We start from the raw sequence: 22,898 nt of genomic DNA on the forward strand, positions 1-22,898 counted from the left end.
AGGAGCTCTAGAAATGGTAATCAGAAAGGTTCAGCGTGGTATGGAACGTGCTCAGAAAGTAGACCCTAATATTGACAGAACAAAGTCAAACTGTACTATGGCAATGGGGGAGAAAATCACACATCGCAATGGACCGGAACAATCATGCTCAGCAAACGAGGCAATTTTGAGGGTTTTCCAGACCATAACAGAAAGCCAGGTCAGATCAAAACAGACACAGACCTTGCGGACGCTGTGGCATAATTATCACTACTTCACAAAGAGCAGTGGTATGACTGCAGAGGAGAACGCTGTTAGGGGTTCCTGAACCTCGCTGAGATCTAGTTGCTGTAGTCGTCGTGGTAACCTTGAAAATAATTAGTGGTGCCGGGGAAGTGAGGAGGTGTGGTGACGTGGGCAAGTGTTACTGCCTTTTCACACAAGGTGGTGGTGGACATGTATAATGACTGTGCTTCTGACTGTTAATCTAACAGCAATAACTTGCAGTTTCTTCGAGCAGCTTCCTGGAACTAGTCCTTCTCCACGATGCCGACTTGGCACAATGCAATGAGAGAAGACTGTGTGGAACCGCATATGCAGCAGTCAGATGAATTCACATTGTTTTTGATGCCTTGCCAATCTAATCCAAAGATTTAGACAAGATATATTTCCCCCCTCATGTGAAAGGCTATAATGAAGCTTCAGATTGAGATTGATTGACAGCTCATTAGTGTCACTGTTTGCTGGATAGCTTGCAGAGAAAAGATAGCTTGACAACAATTCCTGCTAATAATAAAGAGTGCTTCAACGTGGTCCTGCTGATCATTTTCACTCAACATTTTTGAGTTCAAACAAAATTCAGTTGAGACATTACATCTCATGAGTAAAAATTTGAACTCAAATGGCGATGATAATTGGTTTTGATGACTGCGGATAACAAGCAGAGTTTCTACAGCGAACATTCAAACAGTTTTTTTTTTGCAGTGAATGGGCCTATCCTTTCTCATCCACTGCTTTGGCATGTCTTCATACATTCCCAGTAGCTTTAAACACGGTTAAAAGAGAATTGTGAAGCAAACAGCCTGTGAAGTACATGATAGGAGGTGCCAAAGCAGCTGGACTCTCTACTTAACAAGTTGGAAATCCAATTTGTGATTTTGAGGCGGTATACCCAGTCATCAAGACCCCCAGAGATGGAGCCCAACATCGCCTTCTTTCCTACTTCTCAGAGAAAATATGATACGGCACAGATGCTGTCCTAATAGCAAAATATTGTAACATCAACGTTCAATTCCACAGAGACAAATAAAAGCTTTAAAAACAGTAAAATCGCCAGTAGAATTTACATAGGCCTAAACCGCAGACGTGAACTTTTGAACTACCTAGAAAAGTTTTGAAACCCCTTCGCCATTCAGAATTACGGAAAGAGAGACTGATAACGCCTGTGTATTACCGGCATTGACGACAAGTTATTCCTCCAGAACTGGCAAAAACTTTATTTACCGCGGTAGCATAAAGCAAACTGCCCATTCCTCCTGTCCTTAACTCCTTAGAGAAAGACAAGCATCTATCTGAGTTATGGCTTCATCCCGGCTTTCCTCACAGGACTGCGGCAGCAGCTCAGTTCATAGCGCACAGCTCCACGGCACTCCATGCAGGAGGGAATGCACAAGACACTGACTGCTCTGCTGCAGAACAGTTCCATCTCAGTGACGCCTGGCTGACTGACTCTAGGCAGGACTTGAACCTCGCCAGTAAATGGCACTGCAGATAGAATATGGGATAACATACACCAGTTCCCAAAGATTAAATCCATTACACTTTCAGCTGTAAAGTACATTGGTCGGGTGCCAAACATGAACTTCAATTAACGTACAATGTGTCTGTGGTTGGTTAGCATGAGCAACAATTTCATGGAATGTAGCATTTGGGGGATAGAAAACAGGATGGAGGAAGAGGTGACGAGCACACATTGACATTAGGCCCTCCGCAATGAACTGGCTGTGAATGAAGACCTAAAGGACCGATCCTTTTGTGATGGCATGTCAACAGCTCCCATGCGTAGAGAAGAGGAGTCTGTTATACAGACACATAATACCAGGTCATTAACAGGCTCCAACTCACCCAGTGAGGAGTAATAGAAGGGGAACACTGCAGCGTCGGTGGAGAACTGAGGCAGAACGTACAGTCCACCAGGCAACGAATTCCACATCAACTTGTTCCTGGATATGTGTGAATTTATTCTGTCTTGGATTAGCTACAGAAAAAGAAACAACACAGAGAGAAGGAGAGAGGAGAAGAGAGAGAGAGAGAGGATTAGTGTTTAGAAGCTGCTCGCTCTGCAGGAGGCTGGGTCTGACGGACGTGGCCATGTGGTCGAGCAGCGTCTCTGACGCAGAATACGCCTCATACCCTCAGCTGGGACGGACTCCCACTCACCCAGGTACAACCGTTACCCTGCATGTTGCCTGTGGAGATTGGACCTGTATCTCCTCCCATGTCGCAATATGTGATAAGTATGATGACTGTGCTGCTGACAGTTTTATCTGACAGCAACAACTTGCACAGTTTCTTAGTCTGTAAGGACTCATTTGCATGCAGTGGTGATGCTTTACATGAAGATCAGCCATGGGTCCCAATACTAGTTGTGTCAATGGAGACAAAACACAAAATAAAATGTTAATCAAAGTCATTCACATGAACAGTCATTTCATATCAGCCATATACTTTTGATTGCTCTTTCCAATGGACCCCTGACTCACTGCCTGTCCTGATATAGAAAGGCTACAGCTCCACTGCCAGAGACAGACCATATGTCTCCTCTCCTGCCTCTCTCTCAGAGCCTGGTGCTTTCCAGGCTGCTTCCACCGTTTGTACTGTGGTTTCCTAATGAGGTTGTGAGATAGGCCTTAATAAGCACCCTCTGAGTTAAAGGAGGCGAGGGGTCGACCCCTTACCGCTGTTTACTCACTGCTAGGTGATGATCTTCATTTCTGTTGCTAAAGATACCCCCGCAGTACAAAGGCACCTTCTCTTCCAGTTGCTACAGTTTCCTCTGTCTGGTTTACACTTTCTCAAAATGTATCTGAAAACTCCATTGACAGATTCAGGTCTGATAAACCTGGCTGAGGGAAGAGTAACGTCTGGCTGTTTGTAATGCGGCCTCCTCGGGTTGATTTGCATAACAGTTTACAGTCCATGTGGCCGTCCAGTCCCAGGAACACTGACATGACAGATGCCTTTTGATCTATATGGAGAGTTAGCTGGCACTTCCTGCAAGCCTCACAACAGCACTGTGTGTGCCTGGGGATATTTAGGATGCCTCATTTCCCCCATTTTGTCAGTCGGCATGTAGCCCGAGCATTTAGCACTTCTGCACAATGGTAAATATGCATGGAGACGGGCCTAATTTTGTCCCTGTTGGATTTGGACTAGGCACCTGGTGGTGACGTTCGCCCGGCAACACATAAAACCAACACTCGGCCCTAATCCCAAACCCAATTCATCACAAAGTGCTGCTGTGGCTCCCTTTGAAGAACCATGACGGAATGCCTAAAATATACCCGACTCACTTCCTCTTTTCCCCCTCCTTCTGTCATTGTTTCCTTTGATATGAAGTGGTGAATTGTGGGTATAGTACAAGGAATGGAGTAAAGACAGAGACTGGGGAAATTAAACACCGACACCCTCCTGAAGAGAAGAATAAACAACAGGAACAAAGACATATAGGTGACAGGTTGGAGTGTCTGTTGAGTGAGTTCTAAATTAGGGCTTCCAACACCATTATAACTAATAAGAGTAGTTTCTGAATGTATAAGTGATACAGTAAATTGTGTAAGTAGGTTCATACACTGAGTGTACAAAACATTAGGAACACCTTCCTAATATTGAGTTGCACCCCCTTTTCCCTTCAGAACTGCCTCAATTCGTCAGGACATGGACTCTACAAGGTGTCGAACATGTTCCACAGGGATACTGGCACATGTTGACTCCAATGCTTCCCACAGTTGTGTCAAGTTGGCTGGATGTCCTTTGGGTGGTGGACCATTCTTGACACACAAGGGAAACGGTTGAGGGTGAAAAACCCAGCAATTTTGCAGTTCTTGACAGAAACCGGTGCGCCTGGCACCTACTACCATACCCCGTTCAAAGACACTTAAATATTTTGTCTTGCCTATTCACCCTCTGAATGGCACACATACACAATCCATGTCTCAATTGTCTCAAGGCTTAAAAATTATTCTTTAACCTGTCTCCTCCCCTTTATCTACATGGATTGAAGTGGATTTAACAAGTGACATCAATAAGGGATCATAGCCTTCACCTGGATTCACCTGGTAAGTGTATGTCATGGAAAGAACAGGTGTTCCTAATGTTTGGTACACTCAGTATATAAAAATCCATTGAAAAAAATCAGACCAAAGTAAAACCATTCTCCCCAGAAGAAAAAGACAACGCTAAACAGTTGAGACAGTGGGGTGCACAGAGAGCCTATGAGAATGTTCAGATGTTACCCTGCTCTGAACTGTACCTCTCATACCTGCAGGCCAAAACACTTCACACCTGGGCTTCTTCTCCACACATCTTACATCTTATCAAACACATAATACCATCAAACAAAAAATGTTACTTCTGTTTGTTCTAGGGGAAACATGATCATTATTTAAACTTTGCTCTGAGGGGACACTATATTTGAGGGTGTGACAACAACAAATGGTAGCAAGATAACACAAAGGGACGTTTTTTTAAGTAACCCCAGCTACCCGTCTACGTACTGTAGTCCCCACACATTTAAGTTGCCAGAGGAAACTGTTACACTGCAGTCTCTTCTGATCATGGCAGGTTCTGACTAACTGTCTGTTCTGGGGAAGAGCCTGATGAAAGCCCTTTGTGTCGGTTTCCCCCCAGAGACTGAGACAGAAGAGAGAGTATAGTGAAAACCCTCCTAAAGTAAGAGCCAGACTGTCAGCAGTAAGAAAAAAACAAACCAGGGGAAATTAAGAACTTGGTTGGGAAACGCTGTTGTACAGCCACCATCAATTTATCCTGGCCACTTGTGCACATTATAGAAAAGTCTATCCGTTATCCTGGCTGCTGGCTGTCTGGCCCTGCAATCCTCCCAACCCGCTCCCACCCACTCCCGATTCACATGAACAGTTCTAAAAATGGGAGAGCTTACCTCTAATGTAGTTAATACTATTTTTGCTACCGAAGAAAAATAAGCATCCCAGAGGAACTGAGTCTGCTGCCTGAGCGCCAATATTTTGTCATGGTCCACAGATCTGGTAATTGAAGAAACCTGGGGAAAAAAGGACAGAGTAAAACATTTAATGAGTGTGGGGGAACATGGGTTATTCTCTGGGCAGATGTGATTAGGTGAAATCCTCCTTCCCGAGGGAGGCCCATGGACACACTGACTCCTCCCCTGGGAGCCATAGCAACACTCTCTGTAGGATTCTAACCTCCCTTTAGTGGCTATTTACTTGAGGGACCAATGGCATCGTTAACGATGGTACTCAACGGTCAAATTACACTGTCATTTGTGTGGCAGAGGACTAATGGAATTTGCTGTCATATCGTTCCAATTGAGGACTATCCTCTCCAGTGGTATCTCCAAGCATAGGCCAAACTGCTAGAGGGAAACAGAGGTGTTGGTATGTGCTGGTAAACCAGCCTTGTGTGAGAGAGGGTGAGCCCCTCAGTTAGGGATCATGTCACTCCTGTGGCAAACACACAACGCTGCTAACCCTGCTAACTAACAGACAGCATCACTGTCCTGTCCTGTCACTTCTCATCTCTGAGTCTCCTCATCAATTATACAAACACGGAAACATACAATTGACAATGTGACACGTGGCAGGAGAGGGGGCAAGAGAGACAAATCAGCGTTGTCACAATGAACGTCACATTTCTTACCCCCAAATCACAAGGACAACCCCCCTCCACCTGAAGCCTGAAAACAATGTTTGTCTGAGCTGATGTTTGGCAATGACAGTATTTCTAGTTTTAATACAGTCAGAGGCAGGATATAAATAACGGCAATCTAATCACACCCCCTCTCTCCATTAGTGTTTATGTGTCTCCACTGTGGGGGAATATGCTACTCCACATGTTGTGCTGAGTTGTTGCGTGTCATTCTTCAACATAATTGAACGCAATGAGATTCCATTTTCACAGCAGGTGCAGCAACTTGATTGTCGTATAAAACCAAAACAGTGGATTGACTTAAAAACTCTCCTTCACTCTCATTATGTCCCAACACACACCACACAGCAGTATGGTGTGGGAGCCATTTACAAACTGTGAATAAAGCCGGATGTACAGTGGGGTCCGGAATTACTTGGTTCCTTGTTAAAGATGAGCAAAAAAGACTGTATAAAATAAATAATAAAAATACTGAGCTATATTGTATGATCCAAAACATGGAAAAAATATATTATTTTATACTAATACAATTGCTCAGAGAAAGAGATTCTGTTTAACGAGTATTAAAACAAATCTCAAAAAGCTAAGGGTCAAAATGATTGGATTCCTTGTTTTCGATAGTCCAGCATCCTCCCCTTGCGAGGATAACTACACTGAGCCTGTTTCTAAAATGTTTTATGAGATTGGAGAACACATTGGGAGGGATCTTAGACCATTCCTACAGAATCTTTCCAGATTCTTGATATCCTTCGTCTGTGCTTATGTACTGCCCTCTTCAATTCAAATTACAGGTTTTCAACAGGGTTCAAGGCCAGAGACTAAGAGGGCCACTGCAAAATGTTGATTCTGTGGTAAATTAACCATTTCTTTGTGCTTGGGGTTATTGTCTTGCTGGAAGATCCAAGTTTCAGCCTCCTGGCAGAGTCAACCAGGTTTTTGGCTAAAATGTTCATGATGCCGTTGACCTTAACAAGGGCCTCAGGACCAGTGGAAGCAAAATAGCCCCAGAACATCAAAGATCCACCACCATATTTTACAGTAGGGATGAGGTATTTTCTGCATATGCACTGTTCTTTCGAATGCGAAACCCACCATTGGGGTGCGTGGCCAAAGAGCTCTATTTTCATGTCATCTGACCGCCTGGATTTTACTAAACGGCATTGGCACTTGGATTGGAACCGGTGTTATGGTGATTATGACATGAAAATGGAGTTCTTTAGCCACGCACACCAATGGTGGGTTTCACCTTCGAAAGAACATATACAGAAAATATCTCATTCCCATGATATCAAGTATCTGGAAAGATTATATATGGAGGAATGGTCTAACATACCTCCAAATGTGTTCTCCAATCTCAAAACATTATAGAAAAAGGCACAGTGTCGTTATCCTCGCAAGGAGAGGGTGCTGGAGTATGGAAAACACAGAATCCAATCATTTTGACCCCTAACTTTTTGAGATTTTTTGTATTACTTGTTAAACAAAATCTCTTGCTATGTATTAGTATAAAATAATATAATTCTTCATTTTTTTGAGCATACAATATACTGTAGCTCAGTATTTGTTTTATTTATTTTATATTGTATTTTCTGCCCATCTTTAGCACGGGATCCAATAATTCCGGACCCACTTCAAGTTATTATCTTGATGATCATAACCATGTTTATATCTCTGTTTGTACATAGGAGTTTATCTTACATGCATAGAAAGATCACAACGGCTTATCTTACTTACAATGAATCATGGTAGAAGATTATCTATACACAGATACATGTAAACAATCTCAATAGCCATTTATTTGTAATTTTTGGAGTGTATAAAAGTTGCAGTGCCGTTACAAAAGTTTCTGATTTGTTTTTAATCAAACACAGTTAGCTGGTTCTTTTCCATAAACAACTCATGCAAATCTTCATCATAAGCAAGTTGGGTTTTAATAGGAAATTAGATTTAAATGGAAAATACATTTTCTCAGGGAAAACCACTGACATTTACATTGAACAATCTAAACACAAAATGGAACTACAAATCAGAAGTGTTTTAACCCTTCTAACTTCGACAACATTCCTCACCTTTTAGCATCCTTTTGTATCTAACTCCCACTGAATGCCTGAGGGCTCCATGGCTTTTCTTCTGACGCCAGTGTGAATGCAGTTCTACACAACTTGTAAGGAAATCATTTAATTACATGTAACAATTATTTGTGCTTTTAATGCCCAAATACTGTCATTATTACTGTCATTGTGTTTTTTAAAATTTTGTTCTGAAGACAAAACGTCCATAAGTGCCTCATATCCTGTCACAGCATATCATACACATACACTACATGACCAAATGAATGTGGACACCTGCTTGTCGAACATCTCACTCCAAAATCATGGGCATTAATATAGAGTTGGTCCCCCCTTCACTGCTATAACAGCCTCCACTCTTCTAGATGCTGGAACCAGGGCCGTAACTATAATATATATTGGGGGACACACATCCCCCCAATATTCAAATATGCTCAAAATGTCCCACCCAATATATTGATATAAAAAAAGAAAAGATAATTGCTATGCTATGACAGGCAACCACGCACCGGCGCCCGAAATAATCATTAGCAAATGTAATCAAAATCATAACTAAACTTAACAAATTGCCATTATTATTACTACCGGTTCTAGTATTACAGGATAGGGCCTTCCCTAAACTGTTGCCACAAAATTGGAAGCACAGAATGGTCTACAATATCATTGTATGCTCTAGCCAGAACCATGAAAAACAGCTCCAGAACGTTATTCCTCGTCCACCAAACTTAACAGTTGGCACTATGCATTGGGGAAGGTAGCATTCTGCTGGCATCCGCCAAACCCAGATTCATCCGTCGGACTGCCAGATGGTGAAGCATGATTGATCACTCCAGAGAACGCGTTTCCACTGGTCCATAGTCCAAATGCGGCTAGCATTACACCACTCCTGCCGATGCTTGGCATTACGCATGGTGATTTTAGACTTGTGGCTGCTCGGCCATGGAAACCCATTTCATGAAGCTCCCATAAACAGTTCATGTGCTGATGTTGCTTCCAGAGGCTGTTTGGAACGCAGTAGTGAGTGTTGCAACCGAGGACAGACGATTTTTCGCACTTCAGCACTCAGCAGTCCCGTTCTGTGAGCTTGTGTGGCCTACCACCTCGCGGCTGAGCTGTTATTGCTCCTAGATGTTTCCAATTCACAATAACAGCACTTACAGTTGACTGGGGCAGCTCTAGCGGGGCAGAAACTTAACGAACTGACTTGTTGGAAAGGTGGCATCCTATGACGGTGCCACTTTGAAAGTCACTGAGCTCTTCAGTATGGCCATTCTACTGCCAATGTTTAGCTATGGAGATTGCATGGCTGTCAGTGGCGTGTATTCATAAATTCCAAGGGAAGCCAGGCTTCCCCAAAAAATAGGCAAATAACAAAAATGGAAATCTATCTTTCGTCTCTCTGTGTTTCATAATCTTCCTTCAATTAGCGCGACGCACAATTGGCCCAGCGTGGTCTGGGTTTGGCCGGGGTAGACCGTCATTGTAAATAAGAATTTGTTCTTAACTGACTTGCCTAGTTAAATAAAGGTAATTTTTTTTGCAAGAGGCTGAATGTATCTCACAGGAGAAAGCATTCGGGCTTTCGAAACAGCGCCCCTCTGTCTCTCGACGTGTATGCCATCTATCTGATACTGTCTGGTCCAAACGAGTATGACATTGTTGCCGCCTGTAGCATTGGAGGCAAGGGAAGCCAGCAAGCATCTGGCCTCCTTTGACAAAAACATTTTTGAAAATGTTTTGCCAATCAGCGTTGAGCTAAACTGTGAATGGTCCTGGCACACCCCCCAAAAAAGTGACAAGGGAAGCCAGCTTGGATTTGGCGTCACTCTTATCAAATCCCATTGAGAGCATACGTCATCGACGGAAAAACTAGAATTGTTGCATCTTGTTGTGTTGTTGTCCTCTGGTGGATAGCTACTCAGCTAGCTAAAATTGTCCCTTTCCTAAATTAGCCATGGATGGAGATAGGGATTTGGGCTTGTGGTTTTACTTAATTCTTTGTACTGGCCAATGATTATAACAGCAATTCCGATCCAACCATTAATTAACTAACTGTTGTGCCCCTGGCCTGAGAGAATGGAAGTTCAAAATGTAGCTAGATGTAGAAGGTTAATGTTAACTAGCTAACATTGCCCATTAATGGAAGTTAGGCTAGTGAGCAAGCATTTTAGCCAGGTAGCCTCGGACAACAAAAAATAAAAGTGTGTACTGTATGAGAGTGATACCATCAACATGAAAGAGAGGAGGATGAGATTGGCGTTTCTCTACGAGTAGGGTGAGTCAACATGTTTTTCTACTTGCACGAACGCGCACACACAAGTTGATTGGACTAAATTGTTTTTGGTATCTTATAGGTATAGTTGAAATGTTGCTGGAATAGTGGAGGCAGCTCCTGTTTTCTTTGTGACTTGCGGTAACTCTCTGTGGTTCTAAATCAATAGTTGTTCAGTGGTCTGAAAATGTCGGAATCATTCACTTGCTTGACCATGCTGTAGTTCTGTTACATGCAATATGCTTTGTGGACTTCACTGGACTGGGGTTGCTATTCGGTTTTGTGATAAAACAAAGGTGTTGTTGAATTTATTCTGCTACGGTTTTCTTATTGTCTCGGCCTTTAGGCATATATATCACGGTCGCAAGGCATATGAATTAACAGGTTATAGAGCAAACAACGCAATAAATCACAACACAAGTCGTAATACGGCTTTTTTTGGTGGGGGTGGGGGGCTTCCCCAGTGATTTTACCCACACTCCCCTACTGATGGCTGTGTGCTCGATTTTATACACCTGTCAGCAATGGGTGTGGCTGAAATAACTGAATCCACTGATTTGAAGAGGTGTCCACATACTTTTGTATATATAGCGTATCTGACAACAATTAGCATGCTTTTAGGACGGGGACTTTGTAACGAGAGGGTGGAAAGGGAGAGAAAAAACATTTGCTTCTCTGAATGTCTTTCATTCAACAGTGTGTAGTCACAAATAATTACAGGACTTGCAATAAAACCATTTACGACTTTTAACAGGCTGCTTTTGCATTGTGTGGTCTCAATAGTGCAATTGATTGTAAATCTAATTAAAATCCAATCTTTGTGTGAATCAGTAGTATGAGAAATATGTGTCAAGTTTCTATAATGTGTCAGGGCAGCTCCTTTACGGCAACAGGCTAATTAATTGTGCTGATTTCATAAGTGGGGGTAGAGCTGACAAGAAGGGGAATAGCACCTTCAAGCTAAATCCTGTCATTATATCTCGGCACACATCCTTTCCTCATTCTCTTCACTTTCATGTCCACATGACATTTTGGCTGTCGTATTTCAAACCCATCTCTTTTTCACCACATTAATAACCGGCAAGCTCAGAGTCATGAAAGGGCAGATAGGTAGCTGCTACTAATAAATGCAGTAATGAAATAATCTAAATATCATACACCTTGCATGACATAATTAATGGGAGAGTTTATTGATACAGGGACCTGGCTACGGGAGACAGGCAGGGGTGCGGTGGATTAATATGTGCAGGTACACTGGCATTTCATTACACCCCTCTGCAAAGAAGCGCCTCTGAAACCGTGGGTGTGGCTGGCAAGACGAGGAATCACTTCCTCTAAGGACGGTTAGTCAATGAGGCTAACAAAAGTTAACTGTAGGAATGCCTGACTAATGCGGAGTGATACAAGAGAGTAGCTTGAGGTAACACAATTTGCCAGTGCTGTGATAGGACAAAATGTTGACCCCCCCCAAAAAGTTACTATATCGCATTTGCAAAGAATTATGAATATATTCATTTGGAGAGAGAGGTAAACGTTATCCACCACAGTGGTCCTTACAGTGGTCCTTACTAAAAGCACAAAGTGAGTTGTGAGGCCCTTGTGTTCTAGCCTAAGGGGCAGTATAATAGCAGTGAAAAGAGAGAGAGATCAGTGTCACAGGGAGGAGGTCTCCATCAGTAGCTACCTGCAGTAGGAGCCTCTCGTCCCCGATGACAGCTGCTTTGCTCCAGTCGATGATCTCAGAGAAAGGCAGCTCCCAGCCGTTGCTCAGTATGACAGGGATACAGGCAGCCTGGGGGAAGAGGAGGTGGAGGACGGGGAGGAGGGGGGTAGGCCAGGCAGAGGAGGCACAGAAAGGGTCAGGGGTAATAGGATATACACAGACACCTTTATTATGGTTACCTCTCTACACTTCTACTGGACTGTTAAGAAATAGGCGAGGTTATCCAAGAGCTAGTCTTACTTTACACACTCCTCTGGTATTTTGTGGGATTTCTCTCTGGGAAAGTGAAATATCAGATTCTTCTGCAGTCATGTCTACAAACAGGTTAATCTGAATGCCTTTCACACAGAGTAAAAGGTGGACTATTAGTCACACAATGGTAGGGCATATTGTGTAAAGTTTTTTTAGTTGAAGCCATTGGTTCTTATCAATAGTGCAGAGAATAAGTCACTAGCAACACAAACAAACATGCGAACAATGACACAATATTATTTTGAGTTTTGTTTTCTTTGTTTGTTGAACATACATCATCAAGCCTGTTTTAATATTCAGAAATAGATGTGGTTTTCCTCAAAGCAGCACCTTTATAATGAAATGGAAATGAGAAATGGTTTAATCCGTAAACTTCTTTACACAAATTAATTAAAGGAAACACCACAGCAACACATAAACCAGTTAATCACTTAAAGACAGGCTTTTACAGGGATCAAATTCTCTACGGAGCTAAATTTACAAAGGATTCACTATTAATGGATGTTCAGAGGTGAGAAGAGCGAAGTGGCAACCATTTTTAGGGAGAATCAACTGGGTGTGCTAGCACTTACGGATAAATTAATATGGCCTTCTTCATTAGAATCCTTTTTAATTTCCTATACAGTGGCACTGCATTAGTGGGATCTAATTTGGTGTGGTTTGTAGTCATCAACCATGCATGCAGAGTTATAAAATAATAAAAACCAAGGCTGCGTACTGAATTGTAGAGAACCATGCATTTTCAACTAAGACTTGGATCTCCATCATTAAAAGTTTGACACTCATTTGGGGCTTAAGGAGACTCTGAGAAATGCCAAGTCCATGATTGGAGGCCTGTCTGTCTGTTTAAATCCCCTTTGCTCTTTAGTGATTTGCCTGGCCTGGCTCAGTGTCGTGGCCTCGTCCCCTCCCCTCCCCTCCCCTACCCTCCCCTCCCCTCCCCCTTTCCTTTCCTCTCTTATCCTCCTCTTCTCTCCTGTGTTGTTGGAGGGAAACACGTTGTCTGCAGCCAAACCAATCTCTGTCTTTCCCTTCCACCATCTACATAACAGCCCTCCTTTGAGCCTCGCTGACAGATAGAGATGACAAATAGGAGAGAGCTCCCACACACAATATGAAAGCTCAATCTGTGTCATGTCTAAAACCTGTTTGATGTTCCTGTTTCAAAGTGTCCCCTCTGAAATCTGGGTGCGGAATGCAACTGCCTCACACTTAAAAGGCAGCACAGAACGCAACATTTGGGGGCCGCAATTCCGACTAGCTCTCAGTCGGCACTGTGAGATGATTATTTCCACATTTTAATTGTTACCTACTGCTGCCTAACTGCTGCACTGACCCCTTGTAGAGAGTGGGGTAGAAATGACTAGGCTGCTTCCTTCATTCTTTACTTTTTACCCAGGCCTCAGTGTATCTGGATGTGATAACACTATACTTTCTTATCAGATTCCACATTGAGTATACAGTACACAACATTAAGGACACCTTCCTAATATTCCAAGTTGGCTGGATGTCCGTTGGGTGGTGGACCATTCTTGACACACAAGGGAAACTGTTGAGCATGAAAAACCCAGCAGCGTTGCAGTTCTTGACACGAACTGGTGCGCTTGGCACCTACTATCATTCCCCGTTCAAAGGCACTTAAATATTTATTTATTTTTGTCTTGCCCATTCACCCTCTGAATGGCACACTTACACAATCCATGTCTCAATTGTCTCAAGGCTTCAAAATCCTTATTTAACCGGTCTCCTCCCCTTCACCTACACTGATTGAAGTGGATTTAACAAGTGACATCAATAAGGGATCATAGCTTTCACCTGGATTCACCTGGTCAGTCTATGTCATGGAAAGAGCAGGTTTACCTCATGTTATGTATACTCAGTGTATATAGACACATGCATATCCATAATGGGATGGTTCCAAGTCATAAACATTCCTAAAATACTTCTATAGAGGCTTCTGTCAGTCCAAATAAACATGCCAGAGATGAGAAGACCAGGTGTTAATGGAAGTGGGAAGTGTTGGAAGATATAAAAATAGGGCTACTCTGTTATCTACAGCACAGAAATCGTCTGCGGCTGTTTTTGAAAAGATGACAGGTTGTCAATACCAATAATCCAAGCATCAGGCCTGGCAGCCTGCAGGACCTGTACAACTCCCAGGCTCCAATCCTGGCTGCTGTGCCGACGACTAGCATCCGTTACCAAGGAAACCACTTGGAGCCTCGGAGGGACAGGGTTTTGACGGGGAAACGACAAACTACGTACCTGGAGGGCCTCAAGAAAGCGAAAGGAACCCAGCCTGCGCCCGCGGGGCACCAGGCAGAAGCTGGAGTTGTGGAGCAGCTCCTGGTAGTCGAACCTGGAGACAGACAGAAATAAACTTTGTCAGACTCATGGAGACATCACACGCGCTAAAATGTACTCCTTTGAGGTCCAAAGGACGAAAATGTTCAAAAACCCCATCAGTGAGTTTTGTGGAACAAGTAGAGAGAAAATGTACAGCAGAAAGAGACAGGTTAGTTTACAGTAAATGTGTCCTTAGATGAAATGTATGCAAACAACAATTACAGCATTAAAAACATTCCTGTGTCTCTTTGTTAACAGCTGCTGGTGCGCGATCTGTAATATTAAGGAAGTCTCGGGGGTCTGCTTGCCTGAGTTAGAATACCTCATGACAAGCTGTAGACCACACTATTTACCAAGAGAGTTTTCATCTGTATTTTTCGTAGCTGTCTTTTACCACCACAAACCGATGCTGGCACTAAGACTGCACTCAACGAGCTGTATAATGCCACAAGCAAACAAGAAAATGCTCATCCAGAGGTGCCGCTCCTAGTGGCTGGTGATTTTAATGCAGGGAAACTGAAATCTGTTTTACCTCATTTCTACCAGCATGTCACCTCTGCAACTAGAGGCGGAAAAAAAACCTCTAGATCACCTTACCTCCACACATAGAAACACATACAAAGCTCTTCCTTGCCCTTCATTTGGCAGATCTGACCATAACTCTATCCTCCTGATTCCTGCTTACAACCAAAAACTCAAACAGGATGTACCAGTGACTCCTAATACGGAAGTGGTCTGATGAAGCGGGTGCTAAGCTACAGGACTATTTCGCTAGCACAGACTGGAATTGTTCCGTGATTCATTCGATGACATTGAGGAGTTTAACACATCAGTCACCAGCTTCATAAATAAGTGCATCGACAACGTCCCCCCCCCCCACAGTAACCATACGTACATATCGCAACCAGAAGAAATGGATTACAGGCAACATCCGCACTGAGCTAAATGCTAGAGCTGCCGTTTTCAAGGAGCGGGCCACTGATCCAGACGCTCAGCCCAGTCCAAGCTCTTCTCTGTACTGGCACCCTAATGGGGGAACCATCTGGGTTGAGCCGTTGTAACTTCAAGGGATATGTTCTGTGTTGGACTGTGATGTTATGCTTTTCATAGACTCCTGGTATGTCTGCACCCTAACACAAGGCCATTCTGTTCCGGAACAGTTGCTTGTATAAAATAACGGTTGTGTAAACAATGTGATTGTATTATCACCTCCCACTATATAAGGGACATGTAATCGTTCATGTAACCACACCATTCATGTAACCATTCACTCTGAGTTCTTTCCTCTGATATCAGAGGTAGATCTCCCCTGCAGCTGATTACTATTGATAATGCATCCACCCAGGTGAGTCCTGTTTGGGCACATATTTTTTACAGTTTATTTGTCAGAACACCATTATATAGCGTTCTACAAGTCCAGAACTTTCCGTGTGAAGCAGTACATGTAAATTCCTCTTAACTTGCAGCATGTCCCACAGTTCTTTCATTATCACCGAGGTGAAATACGTGACTCGTTTCAGGAAATTAGGCGTATGTCGCACCTCACTAGTTCACAGGAGTGGCATTGGAATGTGAACATTTATTTTTTTATCAAAATGCGTTATTTGGCAGAAATGCCTTCTGGAACATGTGAGCTTTCATGTGTCTTAGTAACAAACTTGTATTCCATCCATAAATATGAATAAAATTGTTAAATTATGAGCCTAGTTGGTTTAGCCATGGAAAAAGCCAGGAACCTTCCCGCTAGCCATGATTGGCTGAGATAATAGATGGGCAGGAAATGCTTGGAGATGAGTTTGGATTGGTCTGCCATGTAGCATGCTTCTGTCCATTATGTGAGCTGTTCAGGATGTGTTGACAGTCCTTTCTACTGCGCCAATTTTTAAAGATATGTTAGCCCTCGAGAACTACAAAAGTTTTGCTACTTTTCTCAAAAACATTGATGCCCTGAATTTAGCAGGAGCTATCGACAGATCAGTTGGAAAAAGTGATGGGCTACTTACTGCACACGCAACGGTCAGTGTGAACTGGAGTGACTTGACACAAAGCTGACCAAACAAAATAAAGTTAAATGGTTCCAGTCTGCCGTGAAGCGTTCATCCATGTATACAGGTAAGAGTCAAGCTACATTCTCAGATATTATACGTTTCTAATTTTGTCAGAATGTAGTTTTTATTGCAAGCTAAAGTGTACTGTTAGTTAGCGAGCAAATGTTAACTTGCTGGCTCGCTAGCTAACGTTACATGTATGATCTATTATTCCAAATCAGAAATCCATTTGCATTGCTAGTTATAGCCTAATGTTAGCTAGCTAACGTTGAACCTAGTTTGTTAGCTTTAGCTACCTGCAGATTAATTCTACAGCTATGACAATGTTTGTATTGGTAGTAGTATGAGTTGGGATTATGATTATGACGGTTCATTGTTTAGCTAGATCACTACATGTCTAAACAAAAGATTCCACTTCTGCCGGATTATTACATGACCCATCAAGTTAGCCAGGTGTGTCTGGGGGTGATTACAACCTTCTATTGTATTTCATGAACATGTGTACATGTCTAGACAATAGTGACCCATAGTGACATAGCTAGATGTGGCTGGGGGGTGGTTATAGCATTTCCTTCACATGAACCATCAATTTAGACAAGTGTGTCAGGTAAGCGTCATCTAATAAAGATAAAATATTTATTAAAGATTTGCATCTGGACACTTTCTGTTTTTGATATTGCTACTATGCAAGTAACCACTTCATTGTACTGTTTACACCTTCTGTATCCTGTGCATGTGACAAATAAACATGGCCTCACATGTGAATCCTTAAAGAGATGGGTGGGGCTAAGGCTTAAGAGGGTGTGAATGATGCTGAATGGGTGTAAACAAAGAAGAGCTCTCCAGTAGGTGTACCAAAAAATTCAAGGGCCATTTTCTCAAAAGTTTATCAACTTTCAAAGCAGAATTACTTTCCCATTGTTCCTCAACTGCAGTGTATGATTTACCATTTTCTTGCTCTGAGTCTCTACTTTTATCCAATGTAAAAAACACAATTTCAAATTTTGCTACATAAGACCGAATCTAGGCGTTTGGTCACATATATGTACCCTTATCGCTATCTAAACTTTGTGGTACACCGAATAATGGAACAATGTCTTGTAACAGGCACTTACCCCCAGTCTTTGCTTCCTCATTTGACGTGGGGAAGCCTTCAACCCATTTGGAATAACTGTCAACCATTACCAACATATTTTTTTTCATTTTACAGACAGGTGAACAAAATCAATTTGCATATTAAAGGGCCCCAGGGGACTGGTAGGCTTGACAAAGAGGTCGGTACTTTCTTCCCTGCGTTGTATTCTTGACAAATTAGACATTGGGCACAGATTTGGGTGTGTACCATGCTTTTCTACAATGATTTACCATTCCCCCTTCGGACACATGACTCACACCTTGATTCATGTGTCCCCCCCCCAAAAAACACTGCCGGTTAAATAAAAATAAACTGTTTTAACTTCTCAAGGGACATGTTCTGTGTTGGACTGTGATGTTTTACCTTTCATAGACTTCTGTTATGTCTGCACCCTACCACAAAGCCATTGTGTTCCCAGAACTGTTGCTTGTATAAAATAACTATTGTGTTAACAATATGATTGTATTATCACCTCCCACTATATAAGGGACATGCAACCATTCACTCTGAGTTCTTCCCTGTGAAATCTGAGGTAGATCTCCCCTGCAGCTGCTTGTATTAAAGCTTTTTCTATTATACAATTAAATAGACTCTGCCTTCATCTTTGGATCTAATTTTCAACAACAACCTGAAGCTAGGAGAGCAGAGTTCCTGCCCCGAATTTCTTAAATAATCACCTCGAACCCACCCCAAAACATTTTTTTATTAAATAAATACACAAAAAAAGTACTTTCCTGAACCAACACTTGCACTTGACTCATACCATGGCTCATTTAACTATTTGATTTAGAATTTTAGGACCCCTTTAAGTGTCAAAAAAATATACACTGCTCAAAAAAATAAAGGGAACATTTAAACAGCATGTGTCTGCTCAAACGGTCAGAAACAGACTCCATGAGGGTGGTATGAGGGCCCGATGTCCACAGGTGGGGGTTGTGCTTACAGCCCAACACCGTGCAGGACGTTTGGCATTTGCCAGAGAACACCAAGATTGGCAAATTCGCCACTGGTGCCCTGTGCTCTTCACAGATGAAAGCAGGTTCACACTGAGCATATGAGCACATGTGACAGACGTGACAGAGTCTGGAGACGCCGTGGAGAACGTTCTGCTGCCTGCAACATCCTCCAGCATGACCGGTTTGGCGGTGGGTCAGTCATGGTGTGGGGTGGCATTTCTTTGTGGGGCCGCACAGCCCTCCATGTGCTCGCCAGAGGTAGCCTGACTGCCATTAGGTACCGAGATGAGATCCTCAGACCCCTTGTGAGACCATATGCTGACACATGCACATTTGTGGCCTGCTGGAGGTCATTTTGCAGGGCTCTGGCAGTGCACCTCCTTGCACAAAGGCGGAGGTAGCGGTCCTGCTGCTGGGTTGTTGCCCTCCTACGGCCTCCTCCACGTCTCCTGATGTACTGGCCTGTCTCCTGGTAGCGCCTCCATGCTCTGGACACTACGCTGACAGACACAGCAAACCTTTTTGCCACAGCTCGCATTGATGTGCCATCCTGGATGAACTGCACTACCTGAGCCCCTTGTGTGGGTTGTAGACTCCGTCTCATGCTACCACTAGAGTGAAAGCACTCAAAAGTGACCAAAACATCAGCCAGGAAGCATAGGAACTGAGAAGTGGTCTGTGGTCACCACCTGCAGAACCATTCCTTTATTGGGGGTGTCTTGCTAATTGCCTATAATTTCCACCTTTTGTCTATTCCATTTGCACAACAGCATGTGAAATTTATTGTCAATCAGTGTTGCTTCCTAAGTGGACAGTTTGATTTCACAGAAGTGTGATTGACTTGGAGTTATATTTTGTTGTTTAATTGTTCCCTTTATTTTTTTGAGCAGTGTATTTACAAATTACTGCTGTAGCCCATAGAATCGCATTGAACAACACATTCATACATGACAAAAAAGACAGGCAAAAAATAAATCATAAAGAATAAGGTTTTGAAGTCTCTGTCCTATATCTAGGAGATAAAAGAAAGCTCAGGAAATATTTGTTTCTTTGGACACATTTAATCCCTTATTTCTGTTGGCACAAAACTACCTCCATACTTCCATTCATTTGTATGGGTTACCTAAAAACGAGTCACGTGACACTTGTGAGGGCCGTAGAGCAAAACGGAGGACACCATCATGTTCATGATTCTCATCTTTTAGTTTGTAGGCTGTTCGGATGCCACAGGCATTTTTGTGAGAACACCGATTTTCGGGATGTCTCATGGTCTGACAAACACCGCTGTAGCTCGGCCACTTTCCACCGCAGATGCGGAAGGCCTACATACGCGGGTTCTGCGGATTGAGACACAGACCATGCAAAAAATCTCTAGCTTAAACTGACGTATTTTGATGGGGATTTAAAAAATAATTATGGTACTTAAACTGAACAAAATATGTATAGTGTTGGTCCCATGTTTCATAAGCTGAAATAAAAGATCCCAGAAATGTTCTATGCACACAGAAACCTTTTTTCCCCCCAACTTTTGTGCACAAATTTGTTTACATACCTGTTAGTGAGCATTTCTCCTTTGCCAAGATAATCCATCCACCTGAAAGGTGTGGCATATCAAGAACCTGATTAAACAGCATGCTTACACAGGTGCACCTTGTGCTGGGAACAATACAAGGCCACTCTAAAATGTGCAGTTTTGTCACACAACACAATGCCAAAGATGTCTCACGTTTTGAGGGAGTGTGCAATGTGCATGCTGGCTGCAGGAATGACCATCAGAGCTGTTGCCAGACAATTCAATGTTAATTTCTCTACCATAAGCCGCCTCCAACATCGGTTTAGAGAATTTGACAGTACGTCCAACCGGCCTCTGCACCTAGTCAGCTCAGGGATTCAAACCAGCGACCTTTCGATTACTGGCCCACCGCTCTTACCCGCAGACCACGTGTATTGCGTTGTGTGGACGAGCGGTTTGCTGATGTTAATGTTGTGAACACAGTGCCTGCCCAATGGTGGCGGTGGAGTTATGGTATGGGCAGGCATAAGCTATGGACAACGCACATAATTGCAAGTTCTGAAGGAGCGTGCAATTGGAAAGCTGACTGCACGTCCACCAGAGCTGTTGCTGGAGAATTTAATGTTAATTTATTTTCCATAAACTGCCTCTAACGTTGTTTTAGAGCATTTGGCAGTATGTCCAACTGGCCTCAGAACCGTAGACCACGTGTAACCACATCAGCCCAGGACCTCCACATCTGGATGCTTCACCTGTGGGATTGTCTGAGACCAGCCACCCAGACAGCTGATGAAACTGAGGAGTATATCTGTCTGTAATAAAGCCCTTGTGTGAGGAAAAACTTTCTGATTGGCTGGGCCTGGCTCCCCAGTGGGTGGGCCTATGCCCTCCCAGGCCCACCAATGACTGCACCCCTGCCCAGTCATGTGAAATACATAGATTAGGGCCTAATTCATCAATTTCAATTGACTGATTTATGGACTGATGATGGACTGTAACTCAGTAAAGTCGTTGAAATTGTTGCACGTTACATTTATATTTTTGGTCAGTATAGATTGACACACGGGTGCATCAATAGATTTAAGGATTAAACAGGTTAACAGTCACAAGGCCGCAGGGCCAGACAGATTACCAGGATACGTACTCAGAGTATGCGCTGACCAGCTAGCAAGTGTCTTCACTGACATTTTCAACCTCTCCCTGTCCGAGTCTGTAATACCTACGTTTCAAGCAGACCACCATAGTACCTGTACCCAAGAATGCCAAGGTAACCTGCCTAAATGACTATCTGTAGCCATGAAATGCTTTGAAAGGCTGGTCATGGCTCACATCAACACCATCATCCCAGACACCCTGGACCCACTCCAATTCACATACCGCCCCAACAGATCCACAGATGACAGAAACTCTAATGCACTCCACACTGCCCTCTACCACCTGGAAAATATGAAAACCTGGCAGTGTGATTCCAGGACAACAACCTCTCCCTCAACGTCAGCAAGACAAAGGAGCTGATCGTGGACTACAGGAAACGGAGGACCGAGCACGCCCCCATTCACATCGTTGGGGCTGTAGTGGAGCGGGTCGAGAGCTTCAAGTTCCTCTGTGTCCACATCACTAAGGATCTACCATGGTCCAAATACACCAACACAGTTGTGAAGAGGGCACGACAATGCCTCTTCTCCCTCAGGAGGCTGAATTTTTTTTGGCATTATCCCTCAGATCCTCAACAAATTCTATAACTGCACGTTGCGATCATCTTGAGTGGCTGCATCACTACTTGGTATGTCAACTGCTTAGCATCAGACCGCAAGGCGCTAAAGGGTAATGCATATGGCCCAGTACATCACTGGGGCCGAGCTCCCTGCCATACAGGTGGTCACAGAGGAAGGCCCTAAAGACTCCAGCCACCAAAGTCATAGACCGTTCTCTCTGCTACCGCACGGCAGGTGGTACCGATGCACCAAGTCTGAAACCAGAACGACCCTGAACAGCTTCTAACCCCAAGCAATAAGACTGCTAAATAGTTAGTTAAATAGTTAACCAAATAGCTACCTGGACTATCTGCATTGACCCTTTCTGCACAAACTCTTTTGACTCATCACACATGCTGCTGCTACTGTTTAATACTTGTCACTTTATACCTAGTTTTATGTACATATCTAACTCAATTACCTCGTACCCCAGCACATCAACTCGGTCCTGGTACCCCGTCTATATAGCCAAGTTATCGTTACTCATTGTGTATTTATTATTATGTTTAACCTTTTTATTATTTCTCTGTTTTCTTTCTCTCTGCATTGTTGGGAAGGGCCCGTAAGTAAGCAGTTCCCTGCTTATTGTATGTGACCAATACAATTTGATTTGAATAAGTCATTGTCTCACTCAAAAACAAGACAATCACAAACAAAGCGATGTCTCAGTAGGTGGAACAGACGTGGGAAATCGAGGAAAAGCATTCTCTAACCCACACATTCGGAGAAATTAGGCAACCTTCAAAACACTTGTCAATTACACGTTTCAAGACTTATAATCACAACAATGAGACCGCACTATACACAAAGAAAGGTTTAGACTAGAATGAGGTCCTCCACTTCACTCCAACCTACAGTATGATCAATGTTACACGACGAGCGTATTACAAAGGAAGACATTTTGAGATTGATCTCCTTAAGCACTC

General features: G+C 43.2%; 1 protein-coding gene across 1 annotated transcript in view; it reads right to left on the minus strand.

Moving 5' to 3' along the window:
- LOC120019504 (exostosin-1-like) overlaps positions 1-22,898 on the minus strand; it is a 239,969-nt gene that overhangs the window by 28,138 nt on the left and 188,933 nt on the right. Inside the window, exons 2-5 of the mRNA XM_038962801.1 lie at positions 14,486-14,579; positions 11,930-12,037; positions 5,159-5,278; positions 2,104-2,236 (exon numbers count right to left, since the gene is read on the minus strand). Of these exons, the coding sequence (XP_038818729.1) occupies positions 2,104-2,236; positions 5,159-5,278; positions 11,930-12,037; positions 14,486-14,579 (455 nt within the window). The remainder of the gene's footprint in view (positions 1-2,103; positions 2,237-5,158; positions 5,279-11,929; positions 12,038-14,485; positions 14,580-22,898) is intronic.

This window comes from Salvelinus namaycush, chromosome 24 (genome assembly GCF_016432855.1).
Source record: "Salvelinus namaycush isolate Seneca chromosome 24, SaNama_1.0, whole genome shotgun sequence".
Classification (NCBI taxonomy): Eukaryota; Metazoa; Chordata; class Actinopteri; order Salmoniformes; family Salmonidae; genus Salvelinus; species Salvelinus namaycush.